An 11,260-nucleotide genomic window follows, 5' to 3' on the forward strand; every position below is an offset into this window, starting at 1 on the left:
CAGCTAAATTGTGACATAATTTAAACTTCAAATTTGACAAGTTTGATTGGAAAATTATGTGACCTAAGTTGTTAGGAATCAAAATGGTCACCAGTTTATAGCTATAAAAAAGTCATAGAGTGGTGTTTTTACCACAGATTGATAGAATATTATTTTATTCTACCTAATAGTAACTACTGCCCAAATGACTATTGTTTTGCAGTTTGGTGATTTGAATGCTGTATCTCCTGGAAATCTGGATAAAGGTAAGAATTGAAAACAATGTACATTTTTAAGTAATTGTTTTTCTTGTAAAAAAAACCCACAAAGAAGAAAGCATATATGTCTACTGCCCTCCGAAATTGTAGAAATAGCATACAAGTCCCAGATGAACATGACAAGTCATGTCTTTTGGAATCTTTCATTATTTCACCATTTCACTCCATCCTATGTCTTCATTATGTGAGGTATAATATATACATAAAATGGAATTTAAATGCAGTTTCAAACTTCTTTTTAAACATTCTTTGACTTATATTAATAACAAGTAATAGGAAATTATTTTTTACCATGGCCAGGATCCTAGATAAAAATGATAAATTTTGGCCAGGCATGTTTTATTCAAGGCCCATCAAGCAAGAGAGAAATATTCCCTTGACCTATTCACCTTATTGGTTCAACTTTTCAGTGGTAAAAAAAAAAAAGACTCTGGTAGCAATGTGAAAACAAGCTCATTGTGGTACCGATGAAGAAGGTAACATACTCGCATGTATACATTAGACTATATATCAGAGTATATTTTAATATCTTGGAGCTATTTTATAGCAACATTGCTACTCCAGGGTATACTATAGTGTGTGTGTGTGTGTGTGTGTGTGTGTGTGTGTGTGTGTGTGTATAATGTCATAGATTCCTGAATAATCTCATAATCAACAAAACCACTCATGAAAGAACAGGGAAAGCTTAGAGGGATTTTGGGTTAAGATAGAACACAAAAATCCTACCCAACTTTATAAGCCAAACAAAAACAAGAATAATTCTGATAAAAAACAGTACAGTACCATTTTTTAAAACATATACATTTTCTTATGAGCAAATACTACAGTAAAATATAGCTCTTTCTTTAAAAGTGAGTGGGTATCTTAAGTGTAGGGAATTGTTATGGTTATTGACTTCTGAAGACAAGAACAAAATGCACAAAGACTGGGGACAATGATACAATTAGAACTTTCAGGCCACAGGGGAAACTGAGGGAAGAGGATTCAAGGAGTCTGCAAAGAACTGCAACCTGATCTCTAGATCATGCTGTGCTAAGGTACTCAATGTTGAGCTTCTGTTTCTTGGGGGTGGAAAATATTAATATGGCTGAAGAACGTCACATGAGTCAACATTATTGTCATGTGAAAGTCTTTCCTTTCAATTGTTTGTTTACCAATTGTGTATACTTTAATTCCCATTTTGGTAAAATACAAAATAGCAGAGCAGAAAATTTTCAGAAAAGTATAGCCAAAACATTTTTGCTACAAATACACCCACTTTGGGAATAACAAAGTAATCCTCAGAGAAATAAATTAATGACAAATCGCAGCTGGCCTTCTAATACAGTGCTGAATCAGTGTCTTCAGTAAACCCTAGTACACTTGATTTTTGTTTTTGTGTACCAAACTTTCATAACCTCAGGTGGGTTCTCAGGAAATGTCTTTGGGTCTATATGAGAATAAGATGTCTATAGAATTGCATTGATTTATCCTTAGGAACTGGAAAAGGGGCTTGCTTTTGCAGATTCTTCATAGCCTGTTCAGAGGGCCATTTTATCTAGTAATGGACTTAAGTCAAACTGATTTGGAACACTTAAATTTGTTCAGCCTCTTATCTCACTGTCACTTCCACCCACAGCAAGGTAGATGTCAGGACTTTTCCTACCTGTTTGTAAATGATATTTTTTTCTTTTAAGTGCTGCCTCTTTTTTCATTTTGACAATTATTTATTTGTGGAGAGGAAGCTTAAAATTAGTGTGATACATCTTCAGCTTCTTGGCATGGTGAGACTGGTCCCATTCACCTCCAAGCTTGAGGCTTTCTGAACTACAGCCAAGTTGGCATATTCAAAGGCTAAGGAGAGCATGAAATCTTAAGAGTTTTTGTGGGCTTTATCTACAAAATGAGGATTTTCCCCCTGATATTATCATAAAAGTAATATTGACCCTGTATAAAAATTTCAAAATGTGCAGAGAGTTAGATTTGATCAGTACAAACTGATCATTCATGGGAGGGTCCCATTGAATCCCCCTAATATGTGCAATTAATAGATGTTAATATAAAAAAAAGAAAGAAAGAAACTAGAGAAAATGAAATTTAACAGTCACAACCTTGAGAGACTACCACCACTAAAAGTTTGTGATAATTAGTTTTTGGAAATTTGTGATCAAAACTTTAATAGCTTTAATAGCATCTTTGGTTCATGTTATCAACCGAATAAACAACAAAATAAACAGCATCTTATGAATGTTTCTGTTATGCCCACTCCATGAAACAAACGTCTGTCAAAGATCTCTCTCTCCCTGCAATTGCCCAATCCTTTGAATGTGCTTATGCTGACACACTTTAATGTAATCAAGTTTATTTCCAGAGGAAAAATGTTTAAAGAAGATAGGCCAAGAATACATCTTGGTTGAGTTAGCAGAGATTTCTATTGTGGTGTCCCCCCAAATGTGACTCAACATTGCTTAGAAAGAGTTCAACTTAACCTGATAAAGAGGTACTCAGTGAATGCAGTACACCATAGAATAGGATAGAACAGAGAACTGATTCTGATCATGCAAACCACTATAAGCAAACACCTATTAAGTTATGTTTTAGTTAAAAGTGAGGTATTTGATGTGATTATATGTATCCTTGTCCTTTTTTTCTGTAAACAATAAAACATGTTGGGTGAATAAAATATATTTGTAAGGCAGGGATATATTTCTTACTGTTTAACAATGATCTGATGAATACATATTCTCTACAATCTTCTTAGGAGAATCTTCCACAGTCATAAAACTATGTGAGCATCATTTCTCTCTACTGTACTTTTGAATTTTAACAGTGCCTGCTGGAAAAATTAAATGATATTCCATTTTAACGATGCTTTAGTTAACATAAAATGTATTAAGATATGGGGGTAACAGTGACTATTTAACATTTAATTTCCAGAAATGAATACCAACTATTAACAGTATCAGTGTTGCCAGGAATGGGAACTCATTGTGCATTCTTTTAATCTGGCATTACTGTTCCACTCTTCATCTTTTTTCATAATAAAAATTGAAGATTTATTTAATACTGAGATCTATGGCTTCAGGGTGTATCAGAAAGTCTACACAGCAGCCCCTGCTTACACATGCAATAGTTACATTGTGAATCAACGTCATTCTCACCTACATTAATGCCTGCACACATGAAATTTATATTTAGTGTGAATTTTTAGAGGAAACTGAAAAAATTTTATCTTTTTTTTTTAGTTAGTATTTTCAACTCAGTACATTTCCCCAAAGCCAGCAGGGTATACCTAATGATGGTATGAATCATATGCCCTTATTTGAAATATAGAAGCTTTATGAAAATCCAAAGGTCTTCTTAAAGGAGCTATTAAAGTTTTGATCACAAATTGCCAAAAACTAATTATCTGTGCTGTGTTTGAAAGAATTAGAGATGCCTTAATACAGCATTGATACAAGTAAAATCCCATGAAAGGAAAACCTACAAGCTTTGTCCTCTGAGAAAGGCTAAAAAGTTGCTGCCTTGATGTACTATATTCAAGTGTTTCTAAAGCACAGGTTGATCGCAGTTTTCCAATTTGTCTTCTGGTAGTAGTCTCGGTATTATTTGTTTGTGCAGATGAAGGCAGTGAAGTGGAAAGTGAAATGGATGAAGAACTGGATGACTCTTCAGAGCCTCAAGCCAAAAGAGAGAAAACAGAGCTGAGCCAGGCGTTCCCAGTGGGCTGCATGCAGCCTGTTCTCGAGAGCAGTGTGCAACCAAGCCTCCTGAATCCAATCCACAGTGAGCACATCGTCACAAGTACTCAGACTATCAGGCAGTGCAGCGCCACAGGAAACACCTACACTGCAGTCTAAAGAATATTAAAGTGTATTTTTCCAGCTTGCATTAACCCTGTTGATATTGGGCTTAAGTTGAAAATTTAATAAGCCTGAAGGTCGACTGTTGTCAAATTCTCTCTGTGCTGAACATTACCTTTTTGGAGTTGTGAAATGGAATGGGTGTATGTATTTTGCCAGGTCTTTTTTTTTTAACCAAATTATTTGTCTCTTAATAATAAGAGTTTTTTTTCTCTTAGTTTCAGGTGTCAAGAAGGATTTTTACAACACTTAATGTCAATGTTTTTGTTTTCTTATAATTAAAAAGTAATTTACATTTTTTGTAGCTTAAATATTTTATTGTTGATTGTTAGTCTTGGTGTATGATTTCATGTGTAAGTTTTTTAATTAGATGCACTTCTGTGAAATATCAAAAGAAATGAATTTCTTTGATTTACACTGGAGGCATGCCCATTTGGCAGCAGATGCATCAAATTTGCTTTTGAAAGGTGCTTTTTATTGGACAGAACCATAAGACACTATTTTGATAACATTTTGGAGTACAGAAAGAGAATACAGAGCATTTTTATTATAGTGCTAGAGGGTTGGGAAGGTCATCTATTTTTCTCTGAAGAAAAATTGAGCTGTGCATTTATCAGTTCAGAGTAAATGACAGAATTGCAAGAGATTATGCTAATATGTACATAATTTATGTACATAATTATTAGACCATATTAACAATGCAAGTTTCCATGAGACATTGAATTTTAACCATTATTTGCACCCCAGTCCTCTGTTTAAAGACTACTGATTCTGTATTTGGGGCCACTACATAAGTGTGTTCTGCTGTTAAGTGGGGCTGTGATAGTTAGATACTGACGCTGATAAAATGACTTGACTTTTTTTTTTTTAAGTGTACATGCTACTTATGCTGAGCTGGACATACAGGAAACCATTCCATTTGGATGACTTTCTTTTATTCCAGGTCTTTTTTCTAATAGTAGTTCAATATGCTGCTATTATAAAAGAAAATTTATAGAATGCAAGGAATGTAGCAACCTGCATATCGTTATTTCCTTCAAAAATACTTCCTGGTTTCTAAAGTATGTGGATTTAAATTTTAAACAGAACCTGAAGGCAGTGTAACTGGCACACCTCACCGTTACTTATCCCCAATTCTGTAGGATTTGGATAGGTGGCTGGATGGATCATTGCCATTGAAGAATGTACATCAGGGATCATCGTACCTCGGCTATTACATGGTGCCTTAAAACAGAACTGAAGCTAAGGTTTAGTAAGGTTTATTTTGTTCATGTGAATAACTCTTCAATCCATTTGACAAAGTGTGCCTGTCATTTTCAGATTCCTGAAGTAAGGACAGGTTACATGTTCTTCAAAGGAAATTTAGAGAAAATGAAGCAAAACAAAAAGACAAAAATCAGTTTCCCTCTGAGTGACCGTGAACCTATTTTTTATTCTTAGAGTTGACTATTACTTGATTACAGATCAGATTGCTTAAGGGTATGGAATAGCAGGCTAGTTTTAATACCAACTTGTTACATAAAATCATATGTTTCTGACCATTCTTACTTAGTTACAATTCTAGAAAGTTACAAAATAAGCAGGTACTTATTGAAGTGCATCTTTTCAGTCTAAATGTTTGTCCGTGTGTCTAGGTGTCTGTGTGTTCACATGCACACGAGTGCCCATGGGGCAGGAGTCTGCTACAAAGTCAGAAGGTGAGTTCCTAGAGAACATGCACCCATCCCCATTTTAATTTTCATGAAAAGCCAAGGTTCTTTTAAGCACTCAAATTATTACCAGCAACAGAAAAGGCACATCCTTTCATTTTAAATAGTTACAAAATACTAATCAGCAAACACTGATAAATAACTAATTAAATAAAGCCAAAAGAAAAAGGAAAGCACAAAATTATTTAAAGATTACAAATGAAAACTATATTGTATTGGGGAGAGGGGGGGTTGGGAAGAAGAGGGTGAGCCAATCTATAAAGTTAAACATACCAAATGGCTTCTCAGGTAACATACAATGTATTTGAGCTTTTGTTGCTTGATTGCCTCAGACTATTTTAAGTTCAACTGTGTTTCTTAAGCAAATTTTCAATGTTTTCAATATAATTTTTTAAATTGATTCAAATTTTGTATTTTACAACATAATTATATATTTGAAAGTCTTCACGAGCACCCTAGCATCACCTTCATCTAAACATCATTCAAATGATCATCCCCCTTTTTCCTCCCCAAAAGGCAATGAATATGCATCTTACACACACACTTGAACAAACACACACACACACACATACACACATGTAGTAGAAAAAAGAAGTCATAAGTTTCTAAAAACTATATATCTCTTTTATTGTGTATTAGGATATTTACACATAAAATTAAAATCAAAAAAGGAAAAAACACTCTTCATTTTGGCTCTCCTTTCTGAGTTTTTTCAGTTTCCTGCCCTTACCCACTATCCCCTGAATGGTATTACATTTGTATTGGACCAAATGTATTTACTGGTTTCATCTTGTTTATTGAATGACTTTAAATGTATTTATTATCATTGTTCTTTTAATTTAATGTTGGATATATTTGTATCACTAGAGGATTCTGATAATAATGGACAAATTTAGATTCGTGAGACTTGGAGGATTGGGGACCCTCCAGGATTCAACATTTCTTCCAATTGTTCATGGTTTGTTCTAAATTAGAGCAGATTAGAAATTGATAAATATCACTGTATTTGAAATTGACTCAATAAAAATGTTCTGATCTCCTTTAGGAATACTTAGAAATATTAATCCTTCATAGATTGTTGTGATCAATACACAAAAGACACCTACCTATGGTTCACTCTACTTCCAGTTATTTGTAGTCCACAGTACAACATGCTTAATTTTCATTAATGTTGAATTTAAAATGTTTTAGAAAATTAAAACTATAATTTATATATTAGAGCCAATTGGAGCAATCACATTTGTTGTAATTATTGAAATTGTTATTTTCATTCATTGGAACTGTGACTTTTCTAAATAATATAAGCCACTAATACCCTCATAATAAATTTATTAACAAGTGATACAAGTACACATTCTAAGGACTTATTGGTGTTTCTTGGCATTGTAATCATACATAAGTCATGAGATATATGACTTATATATAAGCCATGTGTTATACTTTCAAAGAGGAAGACTATAAGGAAGGTATGTTAGTTACTTTGAAGTCTTGGAAAAGATATTTCCATATGACAGGATTGAGTATCATGGCTATAATGTGATCTTGACATACACTTTGAGGATTACACCAAAGGATTTGCATTTATAAAACCAGTGAACAATAGGATGGAATGGGTGAACCATTGGAACATAGGGCCCAATTCTCAGTTTTTTCTTCGAGTTTGCTGATCACTTTTCAGGATTTTCATCCAAACTATGTTTGGACTGACTGTATAAGTCTTACTGCCTTTTCAGAAACCTGCTTTCCTTTTTGTGCTTTTTCTTGTACTGTATAGCACGGTTCATGCACCTCTCTTTAGATGGTGTACTTTAAAAACAAAAGTAAAATTTCAAAAATGGTTTTCTGCATACCTAAAATTAGTAGTGTGCAACATTGACTGCCTTTGATTTGTAGTAGACAAGTGAAAAGGAACACATTCTTGTAGAATGCTATAAGTCATTCAGGAATGAATATGGTTTCAGTGCCATAATCATGGACCTTTTTACATGAATACCCTGTCTAGAAATACTAAATGCATTTTCAAATTTAAAAAAAAAATCATTCAGATAATATATTTGAAATGTCTAAAATAATGCTGTGCTTGAAACATTAGTGTAAGAGAAAAAAAAAGTTTGTCACTGTGATGTTGGTCCTCCCTGTGTGGACACAAGTAGAAAGTTAAAAACTTGGCAAGTCACCTTTGTGTTCAATATGAGGCAGTGGTTATATATAATAAATTGACTTTGTTATAACCTCTCCCCTTCCCCAAATTCTTTGGAGAAATAACAACTATCTAAAAGTTGAAGTCAAAGCTTTTGTGATCTGTATGAATGTACCAGAACATGGGGGAGGAGGATCAGCATGCAGTGCTCTTGAAAATGGGGCTTGTCACTAGATCAGAGCAGCCTCCATGTGTATGGTTAGAACAAATCAATTTAATGGAATCCTAGTATTTCTGCAAGTTTGGTGATTTTTAAAAACTGGAATAGAAGCATTAATTCAGTGCTTAGTTCTAGTATTAGAAAACCCCTTTGATGTAATGCCTTGTATTAACCCTTTGAGCATTGTAAGATATACAATGGGGGACAAAAGCCTTTCAGATCATTTATTTAGACTTAGACCGGTAAAATATACTCTATATCCAAATGTCTAATTATGCTGTTTTTTTTAAAAGGGGGGGTAGGAAGAGAAAGTGTTTCCATGCTGAAACACTTGCATTTTATATACAACTCCTAATTTTCCTTCAAGAGGGCTTGATATATTTATTCCCAAATATTCACTGCCATCTAAGTAAGTGTACTGTTTACAGAAAAAGAAATCAACTTTTCTAGCATCACATCATGACGCTCTAGAAAAGGAGGGCAAATACATGGGCCTGTGTAGACCTATGTCATAACTGATTTCTGCACATTGAAGGTACCTAGATTGCCTTTAAAAGGTATGATAAAGAAAGGGTTACATTTCTTCTTTTTTCCCAAAACAAAAGATCTCATTTATTTAGCTTTAGAAAATACAAGTGTAAGTGAAGCCTTAGGAAGAAATGAGTTCAAGTGAATATACAAACTCTGAACTCTCTGGGGGCAGTCAGGCTATTTGGATTTGCATCACTCATAAAATATTGTTTGGGAATTCATACAGGGCATAATTTTATCCATGCTCCAAAACTTTAATACTTTGTCAGGAAAAAAAAAAAACATGTAGAGATAGAATGGAGAGCAAAGCACTTAATTTTAAGCTCATCTGTCAAAAGACTCTATGACTACTGCTTCTGATATCTAAGTATCAGTCTGCTTACATCATTACTGATTGGTTCAAGGGAATCTCTTTGCGCACTTGCTCCCCTTTGTCCCCAGCGTGATCAAACACGAGAGCAGTGTTGTCTGCAGATGTGCTTGCGCGGCCCTAGCTGGGCGCAAGTAAGAGTGTAACCTATTCTGATGTCTGGTGAAAAGACATCCATAGCATAGTGCAAGTATGCCGTAAACGTTGCTTTTTAGGCAGTTTAGGAAGTTACACCATGCAAATTACTCGTGTGTTAACATGCAATACTCAAAGGGTTTTAATTTAACTCTCTTCTTTTGAATTCTTCATGATGATTTACTGTAAATGCTTCTCAGTTTGCATGCCTTGATCATTGCTGCTAGTGATTTTATGTGCCAGTAGACCTGAGTTTAGTTTACCAATTTTACTTAATTAAATAGTAAAAGCCACTTACAAAGTGACTGCCTAGGATATGTTTTTCCTTTTGTTTAAAGTAATTGGTAATGATGTCCTTTTTTTTAATGTGATTTGTCTCTTTTATTTGGTTCTGATATTTAACTCTTTTTTCCCTCTTTCCTTTGTTTTTAAAATAAATTATACTGTTGGGATTGGAAGCCCTGAGTAATGAAATATTTGGTAAGAATTGTCTATGTAGCTCAATAATGAGGGCAACAAATCTTTGTTAGAAGAATTTTGATTCTAAGAGGAAAGAAAAAATAAAAAACTCTCATTGACTGCTGATAACCAAGTAAATTTTTCCTTCAATTGATTAGTAGTTCTGAACAAATTATTGCCTTGTTTAAACCTGCTAAACACAATTTTAAATGACCCAATAAAGGAGGTATTGAATTTTATTCGTTTAAAAAGCATCTTTTGTACCAAAGCAAATTTTTTTCTCTATTCATCTCCATCATCAATTTGGACCTATGGTGGTGACCAATGTGTTGGTTACAGAAACTTTAAGTGAGTGCCTTGAGAAAACTTGGAAATTTGTGCCTGAGGTGGTAAACTTTTAATTAGGTTAATTGTAGTGCTTACCAATCAGTAATTCTACTATCACTCAGGGCTTTCGTACCTTCTAGGTAAAACTTCTTTCATTGTGTTTTTTTAAGATACTGTATTTTTTTTTAAGTGCCATCATTTAAATTTCACTTAGTAAGTGGCAGATTCCATTATTCAGTCCCACAAGCACAGAAACATAGTAATACTAGGATATATTTGAACATTTATTTTACAATCGACTGAATATATTATGTAAATGAGGTAAGCAACTTTTGTAGAGATTGTATGCGTGAGATAATGTAATGTTCTTTTCCAGTTTTTGGACTACAGTTGAATAAACTTTTTAATTATTTAAAAACATCTTTACCGAATAACATGTGATGGTTTTTTGTATAATGTATTTGATTTTGTAAATACGTATTTCCTGATGTGATTTTTGTGAGAAATGCTAAATCTTTTAGTATATCATGTCCTCTCAAAATTGGCAGGAGCTAAATAATAGTTTGTGGGCAATTTGTATTGTGTACTGTACAATAACTGGGGAACTTTTATAATTATAAAAATATATATTAACTTTTAGTGTGTTGTTTAAACAAATGACTGGAACATACTAAAGATATTAGTAGGATTTTTCTGAATATTTCAGACTTGAACTCAGGCTAGCTTTCTTGTGTTTTTCAAAACGAAATGGTGTCTTGTCTTTTAAAATCAATAAATTTGTTTCCTTGTTACAAACCCATTTGAAATGGCTTGATTCTTTTTCCCCCTCAATCATTGCCAGGAAACTTCTGCTACACTATCTCATCTGAAGGGTAGGATCTATGTCATTCATTAGCTCAGAAACAAAATTAAGTTGTTTTCCTTTTTTGTGTCAAATGAAATTGGCAATATTTACACATGAACAGCATAAAAAGTAAAAACAAAATTATAAGCCCAGCAGGGTATAAATCTTACCCTCAAAGAGGATTAGTGACTGAGTGCTGTTTAATTTCAGAAGCTGTCAGCATCTCCATTGTAGTTCCAGATTTTTGGATGTTCATAATTTGTTTGTTTTATGTCATTTCACATTGATATTTGGCACCCAAATTCCTTGCTTAAATTGAAATAACTTATTCAAATTTGCTTTAATACACTTAAGATAACCTGCCCATTTTTTTTTTCTTTCTTTTTTAAATATATACAGGAAAATTCACTCTTTGGTGTACATTCC

General features: G+C 33.5%; 1 protein-coding gene across 1 annotated transcript in view; it reads left to right on the forward strand.

Moving 5' to 3' along the window:
* Positions 1–10,789, forward strand: part of Rfx3 (regulatory factor X3) — a 211,380-nt gene extending 200,591 nt beyond the window's left edge. The window contains exons 14-15 of the mRNA XM_048806776.1: positions 203–245; positions 3,858–10,789. Coding sequence (XP_048662733.1) covers positions 203–245; positions 3,858–4,096 — 282 coding nt within the window. The 3' untranslated portion in view covers positions 4,097–10,789. The remainder of the gene's footprint in view (positions 1–202; positions 246–3,857) is intronic.
* The last annotated feature ends 471 nt before the right edge of the window (positions 10,790–11,260 follow it).

The sequence above is a fragment of the Marmota marmota genome, unplaced genomic scaffold, assembly GCF_001458135.2.
Source record: "Marmota marmota marmota unplaced genomic scaffold, marMar, whole genome shotgun sequence".
Taxonomy (NCBI): domain Eukaryota; kingdom Metazoa; phylum Chordata; class Mammalia; order Rodentia; family Sciuridae; genus Marmota; species Marmota marmota.